The 24,849-nt window shown below is 45.5% G+C and overlaps 1 protein-coding gene across 1 annotated transcript in view; it reads right to left on the bottom strand.

The window, feature by feature from the left end:
* Window positions 1-3,700: 3,700 nt before the first annotated feature.
* BMERB1 (bMERB domain containing 1) overlaps window positions 3,701-24,849 on the bottom strand; it is a 150,212-nt gene continuing 129,063 nt past the window's right edge. The window contains exons 3-6 of the mRNA XM_003421876.4: window positions 21,053-21,126; window positions 8,159-8,273; window positions 6,731-6,813; window positions 3,701-3,926 (exon numbers count right to left, since the gene is read on the bottom strand). Of these exons, the coding sequence (XP_003421924.1) occupies window positions 3,814-3,926; window positions 6,731-6,813; window positions 8,159-8,273; window positions 21,053-21,126 (385 nt within the window). The 3' untranslated portion in view covers window positions 3,701-3,813. The remainder of the gene's footprint in view (window positions 3,927-6,730; window positions 6,814-8,158; window positions 8,274-21,052; window positions 21,127-24,849) is intronic.

Here is a 24,849-nt window from a genome sequence, read left to right as displayed (position 1 = left end):
CAGAGAACACGCCAAGAGAAAACAAAGAACCAAGAGAAGGCTTCTGTGGTCCCAGCATAAGGAAGGGTCCAGGAGAGGGGCATGAGATGAGGCTAAGGATGTGGGAAAGGGTCAGATCAGAGAGGGCCTTTCAAACCATGTGAAACAGTATGGACTTCATCCTAAATGCCACAGGAAAGGCTCTAAAGAGGGGAATGACAACTAGATTTACATTATCCAGAAGATCACATGGCTGGAGTGTGGTGAATAAATTCAAGGGGAGAAGGCCAGTGTTCAGGAGGCGGTTGGTGGCTACCGTGGGGGCGTGGCAGTATGAATAGTCTAGAGATAGTTCCCACCAGTTGCCACTGAGTCAATTCCCACTCATGGTGACCTATGTGTGTCAGGGTAGAACCATGCTCCATAGGTTATTCGATGGTTTCTCAGAAGTACATCACCAGGCTTTTCTTCCAAGGCACCTGAGGGTGGTTTCAGTTAGCAGCCAAGTGCATTAACTGTTTGTATCACCCAGGGACGGAGATACTTAGGAGGTAGAAATAAAGACTTAATAATTGAATGGATACGAGAAGCAATAGAGGAGTCAAGGACAAGTCCTAGGAAAATCCTGGGCAACTGTGTGGGACACTTTCCTGAGATGGAAAACACATTGGTGAAGCTAAGCTCAGTTTAGGACAGGGGTCAGTAAACTTTTCCTGAAAGGGCCAGAGAGTAAATATTTTAGAGATCAGGAGAGGAGGGTGAACAGAATGCTGAGGGCCAGGCCCTGAAGGTGAAGGTTTAAAGGAGATTGGAGAAGGGTCCACCTGCAAGGTAGGAGGCACGTCAAATAAATTGTGTATTGTATCAAATGCTACTGAGAACTAAGATAGGTGGAAGGCTAAAAAACACCAATTGGATATAACCAAACAGAGGTCACTGTTGACCCCGGTGAGAGGGGTTTCAGCAGCAAGAGAATGACAGAAGCCAGAATAAAATAGGTTGAGGAGGAAGTAGAAGTTAGGACAATAAATGATGTAAGGCTATGAAGACGTAGAAAGGTGGGAGCTGCAAGGAAAGATTGGATGGAGGGACTTTTTTTTTTTCTTTTAATTGTAGAGATTTGTTCAAATGCTGGCTGGAAGAGAAAGGAGCAAGGGGATAAGAATGGTGACCCCATTGCTAACTACCACGGGGCCTTGGAAAAGGCCTTCCCTTCTACTTCTCCAGCTGTAAAATGCCTCCTTGGGTTGCTGTGAGGTGCAAAGGCGATAATGTGCAGTGTTCTGCACACAGTGATTTGCTCTCACTAAAGGGTATTCCTGTTATCCTCCCACCTGGCTTCTGGAAGGAGCATGTCTGGGTGGGCAGAACTCTGAGGTTCCCAGCTTTGCAGGCAACCTGGTGATGGGGGTAGCCTCTTGGATAATGACTTTCCTCTGCTCTACTGTGAAAGCCTAAATCAATGTTTTTTTTGGTTTTTATAAAATCAGTAGCAATAGCAGGAGCATAAGTTAGGTCCACCCCAGGTCCTCACGGATCTTCTGAAGGCAGGGTTTTTATGACAGTTTCCATCTCCTCTGGCTTGTTGGATTGATGAGTGACTGCTCTCTAACTGGGCCAAAGTCAGGCTTCCAGATGCATGTTTTCAGTGGGGAAGGAGAGCCACAGGTCATTTGCTGCCTGGGGCTTTTCCTGTGAGTTAGTGGGGAGGCTCTGGCTTCATACTTGATCCAGGGTAGTGAGGGAAGACATGGTGTCCCCTAAGGCCAACGTGTGGTACTGGCAGTGGCTTGGGGAAATGGCAGGAAGTGAGATGCAGCCGAAACCTGGACTGAAGCCAAAAAACATGGGAGATAGTGATGCTGAAGAGCTGGGGAAGGGGCGAGGGGGCCCCCAAGCTAGCCCACTCTGGAGTCCATACAGCCTGCTATGTAAACTCCCAAAGCTGACATGACCAGAGGGATATTCAGATTAACTTTCAATTTACAGATGTTTTAAAATGTTATTCGTTCATGCAGAACAGGTTTTAGTAGCGCTTCCAGGCTCAGACAGACTAGGAAGAAAGGCCTGGTAATCTACGTCATAAAATCAACCAGTGAAAACCATGTGGATCACATTGGTCTGATCCTATTGTGCATGAGATCACCACGAGTTGGGGTCTGACTCAATGGCAGCTAACAACAACACTCAGTAAATGGCCCAATAATGTCATGTGTAGGAGTCTATTTTAAGGAGAAATCAGAAATCCAGATGAAGCTGCATCCCCCAGGATGTTGTTAGCAACATTATTTATAAGACTGAAAAACCAGAAGCAGCTAAGTGTCCAAGAGTGAGGAAATGGTTAGAGAAGTTACGGTATATCCACAAGATGCATTAATAAGAAACCACTGAAAATATTTGTGAAGAGTATTTAATGTTTTACAAAGAGTTTTTAATGATGTGGGAGAACAATAGTGATATAATGCTAAGTGGAAAAAAAAATGGTACAGTATGAGACCAATCATGGGCGGGAAAAAAAAGCATAGAAGATGGAAAAAGAAACACATCAAAATGTCAAAGGTGGACTCTGACTGGAGGAATTCTGTAACTTCATACTTCCTGAATGGTCTACTATGTACACAGTTTACTTCTGTAATCAAAAGGAAAAGTAAAAACTTTTAAAATGCTGTGTATGTGGTTTCCATTTTTATTTTCTCTGATGGATGGTTGCACTTCAGCGAATCTTGAGTTAGGCTAACTACTGAGGCCCGTCACGACACACACACGGCTACAGAGAGGTCACATGGGCTATGCCTGGCTGGCTGCAGCAAATACACATCGAGTTACATGGATGGAACTGTTAGGCTGGTTAAAGTACGCCACCAAGTGAAGGGACATGGTTGGGTCAGGCTGCCTCTCCCGCCTGTTGCTGCTCTCTCCTGATGGATGCAAGGTCTGTGTGCAGGGCTGGTGAGGTGGCGTCCTACTGGCACTCCCTCTGGGCCCCACAGCAGGCAGGGAGAGCATCCTCTCTGGGTCTCTTCTTGTCTGCCCTGCCTTGGATGTTGGAGCCTTTAGTGCTCTGCTACCTCCTCCAAGCACTGGGTCTGCTCCAGCCTGGCCTCCCCATTCCCACTCTGCTCCCCACCCGTGAGACTAATGCTCCGAGGGAAGGAAGAGCCAACAGCTCAGTGGACACGCTCCTGATGTGAAGCGTGCTCAGACACAGGCTGGGAGGAAGTGGGAGATGTGACCACAGTGCTACACAAAAGCACAATCTTGACAGATGGGCCCTCTGTGTCCCCGAGAATGCCACATTTATGGCACCTGAGAGACGTGTGGGCTCTGTGGAGCCCTCCGGGGCACACTGCCTGGGGAGGGGACAGACAGGACAGACTTGTGCCCATTTGGGGCAGGGCTGACAGCAGAGCAAAGGGTGAATGGGAGATGTGTCCCACATGGTGCTAGGTGGTTGAGAAGTTAAAACTATACACACCGAGGGACAATGCCGCTCTCCCAGTCCATTCACACGGTGGGTTAGATACAGCTAGATAGACGTGGAGATATACTTTTTCAAAGGAGGACCTTTCCTGGTGGCTGGATAAAAGGTGAGACAGACTCCTGGGTTCAGCATGCTCTGGGAAGGGCCATGCGACGGTGAGGGACTCCCTATTGCTACACTCTGTACAGGGCGGCTGGGCCTGCCCGCCGCGCCCATGGCCCCTGGCGGCAGTCACGGGCTTGCCTTCAACCCCTTCTGCCTTGGAGAACTCTTGGGCCCCGGTGAAATGGGGGCTATGAAGACAAGAGGGTGGGAAGGGGTCCCCATGGCCCTGGGGGCACCCCGCATGGGGGCTACATGATGTTGCACTGGGTGGCCCCACAACAATCCTTGATGAGTGCCAGCCCCGTCTTGGCCACCGTGGGCTTGCTAGGTGGAGGCTCTGCTTTCTTCTCTGCCCGGGAGCCTGTGGCAAGGTAGGAGCACAGAGGGAGAGAGGGAGAGATGAGGTGAGGACTGCCCCGACCATTTGTAGCTCCAGCCCCACCCCAACCCCTCGCCAGGGCTTGCTCAACTCCACAAGCCAGGTGGTGTGGCAATGATAGCTGATGTGTGTTTTAAATGGTCCTGGTGACTGTTGTCACCTCCTTCTGGGCACAATGGCCTTCAATCCTCAGCTTCCAGCCACAGCTTTTCACCCTTCACCTATTCAGCTCTCCTCATCAATGCATCTGCCAAGCCTAGCTCAGGGTCTGGCATTCAAGAAGTATTTGGTAGATGGATAAACAGGAAATTTTGTTCAAGTCACTTTAGCCTGAGGGCTCATATCTTTCAGTTCTGGAAAATGCTCATACATTATCTCTTCAGGTATTCTCCTACCTTCATTACCTGTTTTCTTGCCTTTTGGAATGCCTATTAGATGTAAGTTGGACCTTGCTCATTCTATCCTCCATGTCTTATAAGCCCTCTTTTATATTTTCTATCTCTTTGTCTCTCTGTGCTGCATTCTTGGTAATTCCCTCAGATCTGTCTTCCAGTTTATGAATCTTCTCTTCAGCTGTGTCCCTGTTTAATCTGCTCTTTAACCCATCCATTGAGTTTTTACTCTAGTGACAGTATTTTTTTAAGGTTATTATTATTATTTTGCAAATCTACCTATTCTTTTTCCATAACATCCTGATACTTTATTTTTGTTTTTCATTCTCTTATGCCTTTATTCATTTTAAATATACTTAATTTATTGACTCTTTTAGATAATTGTTATTTCTGGTTTTTGGGATGACAGATGTTCTCTTTGTTGCATCTACTTACTCCCCTCATGATGGTTCATTTCCTCATGGTTTTAAAATTATTATTAAGAGCTCATCTTCATGGGAGTTGTTTTATCTGTGGAAGTCTGTGTACTATGGAATTCAGAAGGGTCTTTGTTGAGCAATTTTGCTTTTTCTGGGGTCCCAGAGTTTTTACTGGTTTTAGACTAGTCATTAATATTAATTTTCCAACTTAGGCTTCCAACACCAGATGGTAGTAAAAATTTGGACCACATACTTGGCCCCTTGCATTTGGTGCAGACTTGGTATTTTGATTTCTTGCCAGAATCATTTCTTTTTTCTATCCACAATCCTACATAGAAGGCATGTTTTCTTGCTCCTTCTCTGTGCTGTTAAGTGGAGTTTTTCTAATTTGTCTTTCATGGAAGAGACAGTTCTTTGAAGATTCTATTAGATGTAGGTTGGACCTTCTCATTGTATCCTCCATGTCTCATAACCTCTCTTTTCTATTTTCTATCTCTTTGTCTCTCTATACTGCATTCTTGGTAATTTCTTTAAAGACTGTGTGCCTTGTGATTTTAGGGGCCAGCAGAAGGGACCACAGCCCTTCTTTTTCTTCACTACATCCTTGTTTTCCTGGGGTGTTAATGGGTGGTCAGTGAAAACTGAGTTTGTCATTGTAGTAGATAGTGGCAGCTTTTGGGTTTTGTCTTCCCAGCAAGATTTCCAATCCCTCTTCCTCTGGGAACAGACTGTCCTTGTGGCTGCAGGGGTGGGCATGTGACACTGACCTGGCCAATCACAGTATCCCACCCTCTTGGTGACAGTGATTAGCCTGAGAGCTGGATACATAATCCAAGAAGGGTCAATCAGACTCCTTCTCTGAGATTTATATATTTCAATACCAGAATAGAGAATCTGTGGAATTGCCCCGAAGGTGCTAAACTGTGGTCTGGCCCCATGGAGAAGGCTGGTTTAGTAGGAGAATATGAAGTTAACATGTAAAGAGGGGCAGGGATAAGAAATGGAAGGAAAGTGAGGGAGGTCTAACAATGTTCTGTCCCTCAGGTCCTGGTTTGTGTTGCTCTTCTTTCAACAAATCCCCTTTTTTGCTTAGGCTAGCTTGAATAAGGGTCCATTTCTTATAATTGAAAGAGGCCTCACTGATACGGCAGCGATACATTTTAGAAACACTAGAACAACAAAGAAAAGATCGTTCTTTTGACAGCAGGAGCCGTTATCACTTTAATATGCTAAGAGACACTGGCATCCTCCAAGTAGAGGGTCAAGTATACAGCATTTCCCAAACTTATTTCACATGAACGCTTTTTTGCTAAAAGTATCTTGTGAGGCTAATATTCTAAGAAGCATGCCTCCTGCTCCACTCCTCCAGAGGTTCCAGCCCCAACAGAGCTTCTTCTAGAGGGGGCCAGAGCTCCCTGGGCTTCAGTCTCACATTCTTGCCTTGGTGCCCACCCAGCTCCATGTGATTAAGGAGGGGAGGCCACTGCCAGGACTGGCTATATGATTTGTATAGCCCAGTGCAAAATGAAAATGTGAGGCTACTTGTTCAAAAAAGGGAGTCCCTGGGGTGGCACAAATGGTTAAGTGCTTAACTACTAACTGAGAGGTTGGCAGTTCAAACCCACCCAGAGGTGCCTCAGAAGAAAGGCCTGGTGATCTGTTTCTGAAAGGTCACAACCTTGAAAATCCTATGGAGCGCACCTGGGGTCACCATCAGTTCAGAACTGACTCCATGGCATGTGGTTTGGTTTTTTTGGTTTTTGTTCAAAAATTATTTCAAGACAGTGGCAGCAGAGCATTAAACCAAACGTGGGGTTCTTCTAACTGTGGACGAGCCAGCCTGGCTGCCGCCATGCTATGGGTCAATGAAAGCATTTCCTTGTGTGCCCTTTGGCTTCCAAATTTCTTTTAAATTCCTTTTCTGTTGGATGGGGGGTGGGGTGGGTGTGGGGAAAGGAATCATGTCTGCACTCACTGGCTGGCGATTTGGTTACTTTGTCTAGAGGTTTTAACTTGATTCTCAGGAAATCAGCCATTTCTTTGTCTTCCTCTTGTTCCCTGTGAAGGCAGATGTGAAAGAGAAAAGTCTAGTGAATAAGGAAAGCACCAAGGAACCAATGAAATGAGGCAAGAGATTAGTTAGGTGGGCCAATGGGTAGGGTTTTGTAGGTGCGGTGCATACGTTGTTGGGTGTTACCTGTGTATGTTGTGTTTGATGAACTTGGTCTGAGGCAGAGAGACGTACAAAGGTATCTGCTGACCTGGGACGGGGTGAGATCCTAGGGCAGGGGTATGGACCTTATAGAACTCGTTCTCTGTGCCAGGGGCTCAGTGAGCTGGGCAGTACCTCTTGACCCTGTGCCTTTAAGCCACCTTAGATACCTTGCTCCCACAATGTGGAGGTGCATGGTAGAGCTCTGGGGGAGAGTCCCCTCGGCTCTTTCGAGGCTCATCAGGACCAAAGTTGGGGAGCCCAGCCTGGCTGAGCTAGGCAGGTAATTCCTGAAAGGAGTCTCAGAGGACCCAGAGAGTGAAGAAGACATTGTCCTCTGGGTTAGGAGAGGTCCTGGGAGCCAGGGGACACTGGTCTCCTCTCCTTTGCTCAGGGGCAAAAATATTCAAGAATCAACATTCACAGCTTTCCAGTCCTCAGGCCCTCAGATCTGCACTGTAGGCTCACGGTCTTTGTTGTGTCCAGATCAAAGAGACAGGTGTGACTGCAAATAGGAGACCTTGACCCCTGGGAAGGGGCACTGAGGCCTTTCTCCAAAGAGAGGAGAAAGCCAAAGACAAGCCTGGGACGTGGAGATGGAGGGGAAGAAGCAAGTCAGTGCAGAGGACAGTTTCCATAGCAAAGGATGGAAGTTTCCAGAAGTTGTTTTGAGGCATGGGGAGAAAGCTCAATGAAGAGAATTGGTTAAGAAGCTTTGAAATTGAAAGGTCAACAATTACTCTAAAGCAAAGATGAGAAGACTAGAGTATAGAAACATGGGAACAAACAGAACTCAATATAAGAGAATGTTGACTCATTGTAAAAATGTAACTAATATCACTAAACAAATTTTATAGAAATTGTCAAATGGGAACCTAATTTACTGTGTAAACCTTCACCAAAATCACAATAACATATTATTTTAACAAAAGAAGCTCTGTCTTCCTTGTCACCTCTTCAAGTGACATTATTAGCTGAAGGCACACAGGCCTTTGCAAGGCTTTCGGGGGCTGGATTTGAGTTTCTCTTGAATATGCAATGGGGTATGTTTGGGCTCAGTGTTCCTCCTGAAGCCTTAGCGGGGCCGCACCTGCTGGGGAAGACTGTGTGTCTGGGAGCAGACGGGTGTTTCAGGAGTGGGCTCAGGGTTGGGCGGCGGTCTCATGGGGGGCCTACAACCCACTGACTGACCTTAAGCGCTCGACCTCCGCATCGTCCACCAGGAAGTCTCTCTTCTGCACCAGTCTGTGGATCTTCTGGATTAGCTCGTCCTCTCTCTGCTTCTGCAGCTTGGTTTTTTCTTTTTCTGGGAAGAAGAAAACATCAGCAAAGGAACAGGTGAGTGTAATGTTGAAAGCACCGGAGTCCGAGGGGCCAGCCATGAAAGCCTGGCTATGCCATTTCACGCGCCACATGAACCTGGGGAAGCAACATCACCTCTTGGAGCCTGAGTTTCCTCATCTGTAAAATGCATGCAGTAGTCACGCCACTAGGCGGAACCATTATTAACATTTTGGAGTCATCCTTCCAGTCATTTTCTACGTATAAATAATAACATTTTTTAAAATTGGGAAATCACAATGTATATACAATTTGGTATCCTGGCTTCTTGTGGTCGTTGTTTCTAGTTACTGATATGCTATGAAGGTTTTTCCATGTTATTCTACATTCTTCTACACCATCATTAACATTGGCTGCTAGTTTTCTATTGTATGAATGTACCATGATTTAAAAAAATGAGTTTCCTGCTTATAAAAAAAACTGCATGTAAGAGGAAATCACCAAATCAATACCACTTACAGTAGCCCCCAAGAAGATAAAATACTTAGGAATAAATCCTACTAGAGATGTAAAAAACTTATACAAAGAAAACTACAAAACGCAAGAAACCAAAAGAGACCTACATAAGTGGAAAAACATACCTTGCTCATGGATAGGAAGGCTTAACATTGTAAAAATATCTGTTCTACCAAAAGTGATCCATAGATTTCATGCAATTCCAATCCAAATTCCAACGACATTTTTTAATGAGATGGAGAAACAAGTCACCAACTTCATATGGAAGGGAAAGAGGCCCTGGATAAGTAAAGCGTTGCTGAAAAAGAAGAACAAAGTGGGAGGCCTCACTCTACCTGATTTTAGAAACTATTATACTGCCACAGTAGTCAAAACAGCCTGGTACTGGTACAACAACAGATACATAGACCAATGGAACAGAATTGAGAATCCAGACATAAATCCATCCACATATCAGCAGTTGATATTTGACAAAGGCCCCAAATCAGTTAAATGCGGAAAAGACAGTCTTTTTAACAAATGATGCTGGCATAACTGGATACCCATCTGCAAAAAAATGAAACAAGACCCATACCTCACACCATGCACAAAACTAGCTCCAAATGGATCAAAGACCTAAATATAAAATCTAAAATGATAAAGATCATGGAAGAAAAAATAGGGACAATGCTAGGAGCCCTAATACATGGCATAAACAGTATACAAAACATTACTAATAATGCAGAAGAAAAAGTACATAACTGGGAGCTCCTAAAAATCAAACACCTATGCTCATCCAAAGACTTCACCAAAAGAGTGAAAAGATTACCTACAGACTGGGAAAAAGTTTTTAGCTGTGACATTTCCGATCAGCGCCTGATCTCTAAAATCTATATGATACTGCAAAAACTCAACTACAAAAAGACAAATAATCCAATTAAAAAATGGGCAAAAGATATGAACAGACACTTCACTAAAGAAGACATTCAGGTAGCTAACAGATACATGAGGAAATGCTCACGATCATTAGTCATTAGAGAAATGCAAATCAAAACTACAATGAGATTCTATCTCACTCCAAAGAGGCTGGCATTAATCCAAAAAACAAAAAAGAATAAATGTTGGAGAGGTTGTGGAGAGACTGGAACACTTATACACTGCTGGTGGGAATATAAAATGATACAACCACTTTGGAAATCAATTTGGCACTTCCTTAAAAAGCTAGAAATAGAACTACCATATGATCCAGCAATCCCACTCCTTGGAATATATCCTAAAGAAATAAGAGCCTTTACACGAATAGATATATGCACACCCATGTTCATTGCAGCACTGTTTACAACAGGAAAAAGATGGAAGCAACCAAGGTGCCCATCAGTGGATGAATGGATAAATTACGGTATATTCACACAATGGAATACTACCCATCGATAAAGAACAGTGATGAATCTGTGAAACATTTCATAACATGGAGGAATTGGAAGGCATTATGCTGAGTGAAATTAGTTGCAAAAGGACAAATATTGTATAAGACCACTATTATAAGAACTCGAGAAATAGTTTAAACTGAGAAGAAAATATTCTTTGATGGTTACGAGAGGGGGAGGGTGGGAGGGTGGGAGGGGGTATTCACTATTTAGATAGTCGCTAAGGACTACTATAGGTGAAGGGAGAGACAACGCACAATACAGGAGAGGTCAACACAACTGGACTAAACGAAAAGCAAAGAAGTCTCCTGAATAAACTGAATGCTTTGAAGGCTGGCGTAGCAGGGGTAGGGGTTTGAGGACCAGGGTTTCAGGGGACATCTAAGTCAATTGGCATAATAAAATCTATTAAAACATTCTGCATCCCACTTTGGCGAGTGGTGTCTGGGCTCTTAAACGCTAGCAAGAGGCCATCTAAAATGCATCAATTGGTCTCAACCCACCTGGACCAAAGGAGAATGAAGAACACCAAGGACACAAGGTAATTACAAGCCCAAGAGACAGAAAGGGCCACATAAACCAGAGACTACATCAGCCTGAGACCAGAAGAACTAGATGGTGCCTGGCTACAATCGATGACTGCCCTGACAGAGGACACAACAGAGAACCCCTGAGGGAGCAGGAGAGCAGTGGGATGCAGACCCCAAATTCTCATAAGACCAGACTTAATGGTCTGACTGAGACTGGAGGGACCCCAGTGGTGATGGCCCCCAGACCTTCTGTTGGCCCAGGACAGGAACCATTCCCAAAGCCAACTCTTCAGACATGGATTGGACTGGACAATGGGATGGAGAGGGATGCCGGTGAAGAGTGAGCTTCTTGGATCAGGTGGACACTTGAGACTATGTTGGCATCTCCTGTCTGGAGGGGAGATGAGAGGGTGGAGGGGGTTAGAAGCTGGCAGAATGGACACAAAAAGAGAGTGGAGGGAGGGAGCGGGCTGTCTTATTAGAGGGAGAGCAATTGGGAGTACGTAGCAAGGTGTATGTAAGTTTTTGTATGAGAGACTGACTTGATTTGTAAACTTTCACTTAAACCACAATAAAAATTAAACAAACAAACAAAACGCATGCATTAATGTTAGTAAATGGTTTAGTGTGGCGTCTGGCCGTGGCAAGCACTCAATAAATGGTAATGACAGACGAAATGGGCTCTGCAGGGGTGAGGAGGGGCTGAGGAAGGGGTGTCGAGAGGGAATTACTCTGCAGTGAAGTAAGCCAATCTGTCAGATGAAAATAATCAACGCTAATGAAATCAGTCCAGTCACAAATACCAAGGGCCAGGGTGCTGTTGAGGACCCTGGGTGGCACAAATGGTTTGGACTTGACTGATAACCTAAAGGCTGGCAGTTCGAACCCATCTGGCAGTAGTGTAGAAGAAAAGGCCTGGCGATCTGCTTCCATTAAGTTTACAACCAAGAAAGCCCTACGGAGCAGTTCTACTATGTAACAACGTAGGGTCACGAGGAATCAGAATCAACTCGAAAGCAACTGACAACAGAGGATGCTGTCTTAGTTACCTACTGCTGCCGTAACATACCATGAGTGGGTGGCTTTAAAGAACAGAAATTTCTTTTCACACAGTTCTGGTGGCTTAAAGGCCAAATCACGGCCTTGGCTGTGTGGATTCCTTCCTTATTGGTAGCCCTGGGTGTTCTTTGGTTTCTGGCGTCTCTCTTCCCCCCAGGTCTTTGTCTCTGTGTCTAATCTGTTCTTTTGATAACTCAGAAGTGATTAGATTTAGAACCCACCCAAAATCAAGTATGATCCAATTAACATAACAAAGAAAACTCTATTTCCAAACAGGATCATGTCCATAGATATAGGGGTTAGGATACCAACACATATTTTGGGGAACACAATTTAATCCATTAACAGATGCCAAAGAGAAAAGAAAAAGCCTGAAGGTACTGATCAAGAGAATCAGGAGGGCTATAACTTAAGCCCACTTTGGCTTCTTCTGGTCAGACCCTTCAGAAGTGCCTAGAATGAAGGCAGCTTATCCATTCTGCCTGCCTAGGACTGGCATTGAGAATTTCCTCTGGATCTGGAAGCAGAACTAGAGGTGAGGAGAACATAATACTTGGTCAGGAGAGAATATTAGTGTCTCCCATTAACCAGAAGGTCTCAGTGAAAAAGGATGGTGGGATTTCTAGCCACATTTCCAGAGGGCAGGGCAGCCCCAGGATTCCAGCTGTCACCACATTGGATGATGGTGGTATTCCGGTGGGGAACCCAAGGACCTGACTACTGATCATTCAGAGCACTGCAGAGCTGCTTCCCTGCCCCTCCATGCAAGTTGACCACAGCACCCACATACTTGCCAGGGGCACTCTGCTCTGCTCCAACTCTCCCAGGGAATCCATCTGTGGTGTCACATTGTCTCCAAGTAACCCACAACAGCACTCCCATAGTCCCAGGTGGTCTCCACCTATCCCCAGATTTTTGCCAGAGTCACCCAACGATGCACAGGGTCTGCAAGCAACTGCCAAGCCTTCTTGCCCAGGCATTCATGCACCATGTTTTCTAGTTCTCACCAATGACGGGCATTACCATCCGTCCCCAGATTCTCGGCTGCACCTCCCAGCCACTCCCGGAAGAAATCACCTACTCCAAGAAGTAACCCATGCCAACTTATAAACCAGTTCCTTACCCAAGGCTCCAAGACACTGGTTGTTATGGATTGAATTGTGTCCTCCCAAAATGTGTGTTGTAAACCCTAACCCCTATACCTGTGGTAAGGAGCCCTGGTAGCGGAGTGGTTAAGTGTTGGGCAGCTAACCCAAGAGTCAGCCATTCCAACCTACCAGCTGCTCTGTAGGAGAAAGATGCTACAGTTTGCTTCTATAAAGATTGCAGCCTAGGAAACCCTGTTGGGCAGTTCTACTCTGTCTTATAGAGTTGATGTGAGTCGGAATTGACTCCACAGCAATGGGTATACCTGTGGTTATAACCCCATTTGGAAATGGGTTTTCTTTTTGATGTTAAGAGACCATATCAGTGTAGGGTGTATTTTAAGCCCATCATCTTTGAGATAATACAAAGAGCAGATTAGGCATAAAGAAGCAAGCAGAGTTTGGGGAAGATAAGATGCCATACCTCATGAAGATCACCAGGGAACCAAGGAACAAGGGCCTTCCTCCAGAGTCAACAGAGAGAGAAAACCTTCCCCTAGAGCCGGCACCCTGAATCTGAACTTTGGGAAAATATCGAAGTTGTCAAGGATTTCATTTTACTTGAATACACAATCAGCACCCATGGAAGCAGCAGTCAAGAAATGAAACAACTCATTGCATTGGACAAATCTGCTGCAAAAGACCTTGTTATGTATTTATTTAATTGTACTTTAGATGAAGGTTTACAGAACAAACTAGTTTTTCATTAAACAGTTAGTACACATATTGTTTTATGCCACTGGTTAACAACACCATGACACGTCAACACTCTTCCTTCTCAACCTTAGGTTCTCTATTACCAGCTTTCCTGTCTCCTCCTGCCTTCTTTCTAGTCCTTGCCCCAGGGCTGATGTGCCCCTTGAGTTTCATTTCGTTTTACGGGCCTGTCCAACCTTTGGCTGAAGGGTGAACCTCAGGAATGACTTCATTACTGAGATGATAGGGTGTCCACCGGTCTGTGGCAGGCCAGCAAGTCTGGAAAAGACCTCTTTAAAGTACTAAAAAGCAAAGATGTCACTTTGAGGACTCCCAAAACACCCACTGCCTACTTTGAGGACTAAGCCATGGTATTTTCAATTGCCTCATATGCATGTGAAAGCTGGACAATAAAGAAGACCAAAGAAGAATTGATGCTTTTGAATTATGGTGTTGGCAAAGAATACTGAGTATACCACGGACTGCCAAAAGAGCGAACAAATGTGTCTTGGAAGAAGTACAGCCAGAAGCTGTACTTAGAAGCAAGGATGGCGAGACTTAGTCTCATATACTTTGGACATGTTATTAGGAGGGAACAGTCACTAGAGAAAGAAATCATGCTTGGTGTTATGGATTGAATTGTGTCCCCCAAAATATGTGTCAACTTGATTAGGCCATGATTTCCAGTATAGTGTGGTGTCCTTCATTTTGTGATGGTAATTTTATGTTAAAGAGGATTAAGGTGGGATTGTAACACTCTTACCCATGTCACATCCCTGATCTGATGGAAAGAGAGTTTCCCTGGGCTGTGGCCTGCACTGCCTTTTATCTTACAAGAGATAAAAGGAAAGGGAAGCAAGCAGAGAGTCAGGGGTACCTCATGCCACCAAGAAAGCAGTGGCGGGAGCAGAGCACGTCCTTTGGACCTGGGGTCCCTAAGCAGAGAAGCTCCTAGTCTGGAGGAACATTGATTAGAAGGCCAACAGAGAGAGAAAGCCTTCCCCTGGAGCTGATGCCCTGAATTTGGACTTTTAGCCTACTTTACTGTGAAGAAATAAATTTCTCTTTGTTAAAGCCATCCACTTGTGGTATTTCTGTTATAGCAGCACTAGATGACTAAGACACTTGGTAAATAGAGGGTCATCAAAAAAGAGGAAGACCCTCAATGAGATGAGTTGTTACAGTGGCTGCAACAATGGGCTCAAACATAGCAATGACTGTGAGAATAGCGCAGGATGGGGCAGTGTTTCATTCTGTTATGTGTGGGGGTGCTATGTGTTGGAACCAACTCAGTGGCACCTAACAACAATAGCCTCCTAAATCGTGAGAAAATATGTTTCTGTTTGTTAAAGCCACTTGCTTTGGTATTTCTGTTATAGCAGCACTAGATAACTAAGACACTGGCCAATGCTGCTCACCTTGTGTTAAGCCTCTTCACAAGGAGATGGGAGAAGAAAGTGGGGACAGATGAATAGGATAGAGGGAGACAAAGGGGCTCTCCCAGAACTTTAACATCTGGGTTTCTGAACAAAAGTGACTGAGAAGTAGCTTACTAGGGAACTGAGGGGAGTGGGATGATGGGCCCTGGGCTCTGCTGCTAACTAGCCATATGATCACCGTCTCCCATCTACCAGCAGGCACCTCCAACCTGCCCTCAAGTACCACCCACTGACTCACAGGTACCACCCACTTACCCTCAGGTACCACCCACCTGTCCTTTGCTACCACCCACCTGCCCGCAGGTACCACCTACCTGCTCTCAGATACCACCCACCTGCCTGCAGGCACCACCCACTTGCTTGAGGATGTGACCCTTCTGCTTGCCAACATCACCCACCGACTCGCCAGTGAGAACCTCCAGCTTACCTACTTGACCCCTGCTTGCTGGTATCACATGCCTGATTGCTAACATCGCTGTGTACTTATCAATGTGACCCTCCAACTTGCTTGTCACCTCCACCACATCCCCCTGACCCAGGCCAGCATCATCACCCCCTGGACCATGACATGGGCCCTGAACCGGTCTTCCTGGTCTGCAACTGTCACAACTGTGAGCCCTGGTGGTAGAGTCACCGTCCTGGCTTTACACCCCAGCTCTTCCCCGTCCCACCGCTGGGACTCTGGGCATGTTCCCCATCCTCTTGGAGCATCCAAGCTCTCAATGCAGATAATCATAAAGTTGTTGCACGTTTTAAGGCAGATCAACCAAGCAAAACACCCAGCTCACTGCCTGGTGCGTAGTAAGAGCTCACGAAAAGCTAGCCGTTATTATTATAAGATATCATTTTACACCGTCACTGTTGTTTTAATGATTAAGAGCCCTCCACAGTAAACATTTACCTGACCAGGTACAAAAGAAATAAATATGTATTTAATGAATGAAAAGCAAATCACATAGTGTTAGTGTGTGCCATGGATTGGATTACGTCCCCCGCAAAAAAGTGTGTATCAATTTGGCTGGGCCATGATTCCCAGTATTGTGTGATTTTCGTGTATGTCGTAAATCCCGCCTCTATGATGTTAATGAGGGAGGATGGGTGGCAGTTGTGTTAGTGAGGCAGGACTCAGCCTACAGGATTGGATGGTGTCTTGAAGCAATCTCTTGAGATATAAAAGAGAGAAGTGAGCAGAGAGACAGAGGAACTCATACCACGAAGAAAGGAGTGCTGGGAGCAGGGTGCATCCTTTGGACCTGGGTCCCTGCTCGAAGAAGCTCCTGGTCCGGGGTAACATTGATAAGAAGACCCCCAGAGAGAGAGAAAGCCTTTCCCTGGAGTTGACGCGCTGAATTTGGACTTTAAGCTTATTTTACTGTGAGAAAATAAATTTCTCTTTGTTAAAGCCATCCACTTGTGGTATTTCTGTTACAGCAGCACTAGATGACCAGGACAGAAATTTGGTACCGAGAGAGTGGGGTGCTGCTCTAACAGATACCTAAAATGCGGAAGTGGTTTTGAAACTGTGAATGGATAGAGGAGCACAGTGACAGAGGGCCAGCAGCAGCAGAGAACCTGCAGCAGCAGAGAAGCAGCGGCAACAGTGAGCCAGCAGCAGCAGAACCAGGAGACCAGCGCCAGACAGCACTGGAGCCAACCCACGGAGCAAGAAAGCTGAGTACCTGTGAACAGGAGGCTTCCTGGCTGGTGGAGTGGGGTGCCTCCAGGTACTTATTGATGGAGCTACTGAGCTTTGGAACACTTGCCCGAGCAGGGCGGATGTGGGTTTAAGGCTTGAGGAGCCAAGAGGGCAAGAAACCAGGAAACAGAAGCTGAAGAGACAAGGAACACAAGAAGCTGAGCTGCCTCAGTCTCAAAAGGTATGGCCATGACCTCAGGGGTTTCAAAGGGTGGAGCCACGCCCTCTGGTGTTTCTAAGGGTGGAGTCTCCACTCGGATTAGGAGAATGGTGCACCTAAAGCCCAGGGCCAAAGGGCCTCCACTCAGAATCTGGAGAGTTGTGGCCAATACCTCGAGTCTGGAGTCTGGAGTCTGTGTAAATTGTCTCAGAGAACAGAGGATTATTTTCAAAGCCTTGTGGCTAATGTAATGTGTTCTCCTGACTTGCTTGGTGCCTGTTATCCCTTCTTGTCCTCTAGTTTCTCCCGTGTGTAATGGAAATGTCTAGCTTGTGCCTATTCTGCCATTGTACCTTTGGAAGTAGATAACTTGTATTCTAGATTGCACAGACGAAGAGGAGTTTCTGGATTTTGGACTTGGAGTTAAGACTTTTGGTATGATATGATGGATATGCTGGGGTGAATATGTTTTGCATGTTGCGAGGATATAATTTGGGGGGGGGCGCTAAAGGATGGAAAGCCTTTCCCTGGAATTGGTGAGCTGAATTTGGACTTTTAGCCTACTTTACTGTGAAAAGAAAACCTCTTTGTTCAAGCCATCCACTTCGTTATAGCAGCACCAGATGACTAAGACAGTGTGCAAACGGCAAGTGCTTAATTGTGGCCATTGTATTTGTATTACCGTGAGCTTACACTGTCGTTTCATCCAGGGCTTCTCAACCTTAGCACTATTGACATTTAAATCAGTTGCCGTGGAGTTGGCGCGGACTCTTGGTGACCCCATGTGTGTCAGAGTAGAGCTGTATTCCAAAGAGTTTTCAATGGCTGATTTTTTTGGAAGTAGATTGTCAGGCCTCTCTTCCAAGGTGCTCCAGGTGGACTAGAACCTCCAGCCTTTTGGTTAGCAGCTAGAGTATGTTAACCATTTGTACCACCCAGGGACCCCAGTTGACATTTGTTGCTGTTGTTAGTTGCTGTGGAGTTGATTCTGAGTTGTCATGGTGACCCCACGTGTGCAGAGTACAACTGCTCCATACGGTTTTCAAGGTGGTGATCTTTCAGAAATAGATCACCAGGCCTGCCTCCCGAGGCGCCTCTGGGTGGATTTGAATGGCCAACTTTTGGCTAGTAAGGTTGTGCTTAACTGTTTGCACCACCTAGGACTGGATAATTCTTTGTTACTGGGGCGCCCCTGCGCATTGCACGATGTTTAGCAGCATCCCAGACCTCTACCCGCTAGATGCCAGTAGCAAGACCTCCCCTACAAAAATATCTCCAGATGTTGCCATACGTCCCCTAAGGTGCCCCTGGTTGAGGAGCACTGGTTTAATCCCTCCCAACAGCTCTATGAGGGAGATACTTGTGCCCCAGGAAAGGTGCCCAGGGCCTTCAGCATCCCCAGCTCTAAGGCGGTAGTGGCCACAGGGGAGGTGGGTGCAGAAGCATAGCAAGAGGGGCAAGTCCAAGGGGGCGTCAGACAAGGTGCGGAATGACATTCTGAGGCGCCACAACTATGAAAGTTGCCTGATCGAGGCAGCCAGACAAGAGGGGGTAAGGCGTTTATGCTGAAGGTGATTGCTATCGACCTCAAAATATGAGGGGGCACAATTTAGAGACTGCCCCTCGGTGTTCATTAACCTCCCTAGCCCCTGGGTAGAAAAAAAACAAACCGAACCAGACCCACTGCCATTGAGTCGGTTCTGACTCATAGCGACCCTACAGGACAGAGTAGCTACCCTGCCCCATAGAGTTTCCAAGGAGCCCCTGGTAGATTCGAACTGCAGACCTTTTGGCTAGCAGCTGTAGCTCTTAACCACTATACCACCAGCCCCTCCCTCCCCCGTGGATGAAGCATATTGGCTTGTCCTTGAGAAGCCCTCGAGGCTGGAAGGACCCCGGGTATTCTCTCCAATCACAGTTCCCCTCCACCCTGCTTCCCCCCACCAAGGATCTGCTGAATAGTTTTCTGACTCTGGCTTGAGAAATGAAATTTTCTTGGCCATCCAGCATTCTCTTTACTTAATACTGTGGTTGATATGTTGCCAGCAGCTTCATTTTTGTTTGTCTGCTTTTTCCCTAACTCAGCTAAATCCATCTAGAAGCCGGACACTGGTCCAGGGAATATGGAGCAAGCTCTTCACAAGGAGATGAGAGAAGACAGTGGGAGAGGTGAATAGGGTGGAAGAAGATAAAGGGGGCCCTTCTAGAACTTAGTTAACATCTGAGTTTCTGCACAAAGGAATTCCCTGAGTGGTGCGAGCGCTTAAGGCACTCAGCTGCTGACCACAAGGTTGGCAGTTGGAGTCTACCCAGAGGTGCCTCAGAAGAAAGGCCTGGCAATTTACTTCCCAGAAATCAGCCATTGGCAACCCTATGGTGCACAGTTCTACTCTGACCCACATGGGGGTGCCATGAATCAACATCAACTTGACGGCAACTGATTCAGTTACTGGTTTTCTTCACAAAGGAGATTGAGAAGAAGTGGTTTACAGGAGAATTGGCAGGACCGGTGTTAGTGCACCAGGCTGTAGGTGTTAGCTTCCCTGAATGTCAGTACTGATCCCGTCTTCATTTAAACCTTCAATATTCTGTACATTTATTTTTTGCACTAGTTTTGATTTTTTTTTAATACTGCAGTAAAATAGTATTTATCTTGTTGACTGATTTTTTTGTGCCCCAGTTGAGAGCCTCACTCTCTTCACCCTTGTCCTGGCCCTAGTCAGTACTATCCCCCAGCCATGTATCAACCAAAAACATCCAACGCCACACATTTCCACATGGCCTCTGCGGGTGTCACTACCCCGACTGGAGCCCCTCTGGCTGGTGGCCATATACTCATGCCTCCTTCAGAGGTGATGGCCAACAGAGGGTCCTGGGAATCCTCCCTCCCAACAGGGAAGTGGTGACTATTATGGGTTGAATTGTGTCCCCCCGAAAAAGAAATTTAGAAGTTCTAACTCCTGTGCCTGTAAGTATGACCCTATTTGAAATAGGGGTTTTCTTGTGTTACATTCATGAGGTCATAACAGAGTAGGGTGGGGCCTAAACCTAATCCCCTCTGAGAGGTGTCTTATAAAAAGAGCAGAATAGACACAGAGAAAGACACAGTGGGGAGGCAGACGCCATGTGAGGACCAGTCTGCAAGCAAAAGAACACCAAGGATCTCTGGCAGACACCAGAAACTAGGAGAAAGGTTCACAGAAGGAATCGACATGGCCAAGACCCTGATTGGAACTTTTAGACTCCAGAAGTGTGAGAAAATAAATTTTTGGTCTTTAGAGCCACTCACATGTGTTATCTTTTGTTGTGGCAGCACTAGGGAACTAAGACACGGGCCCACACTGAGGCCCTGCGTGTTGGACTCTTGCATGGGGCGGTCATGGAAGGGAGGTGGAGTGGCCTTGCTTGGCGCACGTGCTAGAGGAAGAGAAATGGAATGAGCACCAGAAGGAGGAGAGAGAAAGGAAAGAGGGAGCACGCATACATGCATGAGCACCAAAGAACTTTCTCTGCTTTTCAATGTCTGGTTCCAGGCCCTTGTAAGGCTGGGCTGAGTTTCATGACCTGGGGCTCCTGGAGATGCCTTTGTCTTTCCAGTAATTGCCCCTTGGTTGGGATTCTGTACCTTTCAACCAAACTATCCCTCTGAGGGCTATAAAATGAGAGTTGAACTGGCCTCTTTGTTCTTGAGCCAGGCTGCACACCAGAATCACGCAGGAAGCTTTAAAAAATACCAATGCTAGGCCCCCCTGCCAGGTCAACTGAATCATTATTAATGTTTATTGAACTGTTATTTTGGGCCAGATATCAAACTAAGCACTTGGCTTGCATTGTGTCATTTATCGCAATACGATGTTTGCCCAATGAGTTAGGTACTGTTGCCACCTCATTTTTCAAGGAAAAGAGATTGAGTCTCAGAGAAGTGGAGTGATTTGCACAAAGTCCTACAGCCAGGAAGTGGCAGAACCAAGACTCAAACCCAGGTCTGCCTGATTCAAAGTTGTGTTTGAACAATGCAGTCCAGGAGTGTTGCATTGCAAGGGTCAGACCCCAAACATAGAAGATGAACTCTGTTGTCCAGACTCAAGGGGGACAGACTGGGCAGGTTGTGGGCACTGAGAAGCTGCTTAACACAAGGTGAATTCACAAATGGTTACCTGGGATGGCCACCAAGTTCTGCAGCTCCTGCTTCAGGTCCATGATGTCCTTGCAGAGCTGGATGTCATCCATCCTGAGGAAACAGGGACACCATGTGACAGCAAGTTACATCAACAGAACACGCTGTACCCTAGAACTACCCCATTTAAACAGAGCGTTCTACAATGAGCAGCAACGGCCCCACGTGCTCATTACAGTTTTGTTTTTTTAATTGTGCTTTAGGTAAAAGTTTACAGCTCAAGTTAATTTCTCATACAAAAATTCATACGTGTATTAATTTGTGGCATTGGTTGCAGTCCCACAATGTGACAGCACAGTCCCCCTTTCCACCTCGGGTTCCCTATGTCCATTCAACCAATTACTGTCCTTCCTGCCTTCTCATCCTGCAACCGGACAGGAGTTGCCCATTTGGTCTGGTGTATCTGACTGAACTAAGAAACACACTCCTCATGTGTATTATTTTTTGTTTTATAATCTTGTCTAATCTTTGTCTGAAGAGTGGGCTTCGGGAATGGTTTCATTTCTGGTTTAACAGAGCATTCGGGGGCCATAGTTTTAGGGGTTCCTCCAGTCTGTCAGACCATTAAGTCTGGTCTTTTTACTTGAATTTGAGTTCTGCTCCACACTTTCCTCCCACTCTGTCAGGGACTCCCTGTTGTGTTCCCTGTCAGGGTTGTCATTGGTGGTAGCTGGGCACCATCTAGTTCTTCTGATGTCAGTCTGGTGAAGTCTCTAGTTTATGTGGTCTTTTAGTCTCTTGGGCTAATATTTTCCTTGTGTCTTTGGTTTTCTTCATTCTTCTCTGCTCCAAGTGAGTTGGGACCAATTGATGCATCTTAGAGGGCCGCTCACAAGCTTTTAAGACCCCAGATGCCACTAACCAAAGTGGGATGCAGAACATTTCCTTAATAAACTTTGTTAGGCCGATTGACCTAGATGTCCCCTGAAGCTATGGTCCCCAGGCCCCAGCCCCAGCTACTCTGTCCCTCAAAGTGTTTGGAAACTTTTTACCTTTTGCTTTGGTCCAGCTGTGCTGACTTCCCCTGTATTGTGTGTTGTCCTTCCCTTCACCAAAGTTGATCCTTGTCTACTATCTAGTTAGTGAATGATCCTACCCCTCCCTCCCCACCCTCGTAACCATCAAAGAATGCTTTTTTCTGTGTTTAAACCTTTTCTCGAGTTCTTATAATAGTGGTCTCATACAATATTTGTCCTTTTGTGACTTATTTCACTCAGCATAATGCCCTCCAGATTCATCCATGTTGCGAGATGTTTTAAGGATTCATCGTTGTGCTTTGTTACATAGTATTCCACTGCATGTATGTACCATTATGTGTGTATGTGCTCATTATAGAAGTTAAAAAAAAAAAAAAAAAACTATCATCCCACTACTTAGAGACGATCAGTCACTGTTAATAGTGATACAGTTCGTTCTAGTACTCACATGCTCAACTTCTGTTTGCTTATATGGACAAACTCATGTTGCATGTTCTGTTTCATTCTTTTTTCAGTTCATGAAAGTAACAAATACATGTTGGAAGTTAAAACATTACATAGATAGACTCGTCTACAGGACAAATAGTCTACACAAATCAAGGCTTTATCTACCCTGAGACCAGAAGAACTAGATGATGCCTGGCTACCACTACCCATGGTTCTGATCAGGGCCATAATAGATGGACCCTGATAGAATGGAAAGAAAATATGGAACAGAACCTCAAATTCAAAAAAAAAAAGAAAAAAGAAAAATCCCAGACCTACTGGACTGGTTGAGACTGCAGGACTCCCCAAGACTACCGCCTTGAGATACTCCTCAAACCTTGAACTGAAACTAACCCCTTAGGTTACCTTGTAGCTAAAGAACAAATTGGCTCAAGAAATAATGAATATCACCCATAAGTACTGTGGTCCTTTTAAAAAATCACCTATCCGAGATGAAACAGTCAACAATCACTTTAAAACAAAGATGAGAATATAAGGGGACAGGGAAACTAGCTTAATGGAAATGGAACAACCAGAATGGAAATAATGAGAATGTTCACACATTGTGAAGAATGTAACTAATGTCACTGAATAACTTGTGTAGAATTATTGAATGGGAACCTAAACTGCTATGTAAACCTTCACCAAAAATACAATATTATTTAAAAAAAACTAATTAAAAAAAAAAATCCCATAGAGAAAGTCTCCCTCAGTCCCTCCCTTTAGAGATAACTACTGTCAACAGTTCAGTGTCAATTCTTTCAGATTTAAAAAAATGTCCACGTTTATAGTAACATACATGATATCATCGCTACTGTACAAACATATTTTGGAACCAGTTGCCGTCAAGTCGATCCCGACTCATGGCAACCCCACGTGTGTCAGAGTAGAACTGTGCTCCATCGGGTTTTTTCAATGATTAATTTTTTTCAGAAGTCGATTGCTAGTCCTTTCTTCTGAGGTGCCACTGGGTGGACTTGAACCTCCAGCCTTTCAGTTATACCACCTAGGAACTCTTAAATACATTTTGCAACTTGCTTTTATCACTTAATAATATAACTTGGGCATCTTTCCATGTCAGAACATGCAAATCTCCTCTTTTTTAATGGTGGCAGAGTATTCCATTGTATTGATACAGTGTTACTCCTGTTGTTGTTAGGTGCCTTCGGTCAATTTTGATACATACAGTGATTTATTTAACTAGTCTCCTATACACAGACATCTGGGTAGTTTCCTGAATCTCTAGGATAAATGCCTACAAGTGGAATTACTAGGCCAGGTGATAAAACACAGTTTAACAGGGATTTCCCTTGGAGAATATCCACTTTCCATGATCCCAGTAATTAGGCCGCACATGCAATTTTGCATTACACATTATAGCTTTGTGTGTGTGCTACAACAGTAACTCATCTTATTGTAAATAATATTTGTAATGGCTGCCTAGAATTTCACCAAATACATTTACTAGAGTTGATTTAACTACGCCCTTCTCTAGAGTGAGCTTTTCAGGTTGTTATTACTATTGTGGCCACAGTAGAATGAGCATTAATTCATATGAGCCTTGTTCTTTTTATGCTGGATTATTTGGAGTGGTTACCCATGGCTGTCGAGTCGATTCTGACTCATAGAGACACTAAAGGACAGAGTACAGCTGCCCCGTAGGGTTTCCAAGGAGCAGCTGGCGACTTTGAACTGCCGACCTCTTGGTTAGCAGCCTTAGCTCTTCACCACAGCACCACCAGGGCTCCTTGGAGGGATTAGAGATTCTCAGAAGTGGAACCACTCAGTTCACAGAGCTCGACATGTCTAAGGCTGTTGAGACCTATTTTCAAATCAGTTTCCCACAGGGGTGTGTGTGCACACATGCCTGCATCCAACCAGAACCAGCATCGTGTTGGTTCAGACTCATGGCGACCCACAGGTGTCAGAGTAGAACTGTGCTCCATAGGGTTTTCAATGGCTGATTTTTCAGAAGTAGATTGCCAGGCCTTTCTTCTGAGGTGCCTCTGGGTGGACTCAAGCCTCCAGCCTTTTGGTTAGCAGCCAAACACATTAACCATCAGCACGACCCGGGGCTTCTGTGCATGCATTCAGTACGTGCTTAACAAGCATCTCCCACGCCAGCCACTGTCCTAGGCTCTGGGGATGCGGCATCGAGCAAGACCAAGCCCCTGCTCTCATGAAGCTGATATTTTGTCAGCGGGGGAGACAAAGAGTAAAGAAAATACAGTGGAGCATCAGGTGCTGTGAAGAAGAGTAAAGCAGGTACTCGAAGGATGTGATCAATGCCACTAAATGGTACATGTAGAGACTG

The sequence above is a fragment of the Loxodonta africana genome, chromosome 12, assembly GCF_030014295.1.
Source record: "Loxodonta africana isolate mLoxAfr1 chromosome 12, mLoxAfr1.hap2, whole genome shotgun sequence".
NCBI classification, from domain to species: Eukaryota; Metazoa; Chordata; class Mammalia; order Proboscidea; family Elephantidae; genus Loxodonta; species Loxodonta africana.
The sequence above is the reverse complement of the archived record's forward strand: the minus strand, read 5'-3'. Positions and strand labels throughout refer to the sequence as shown.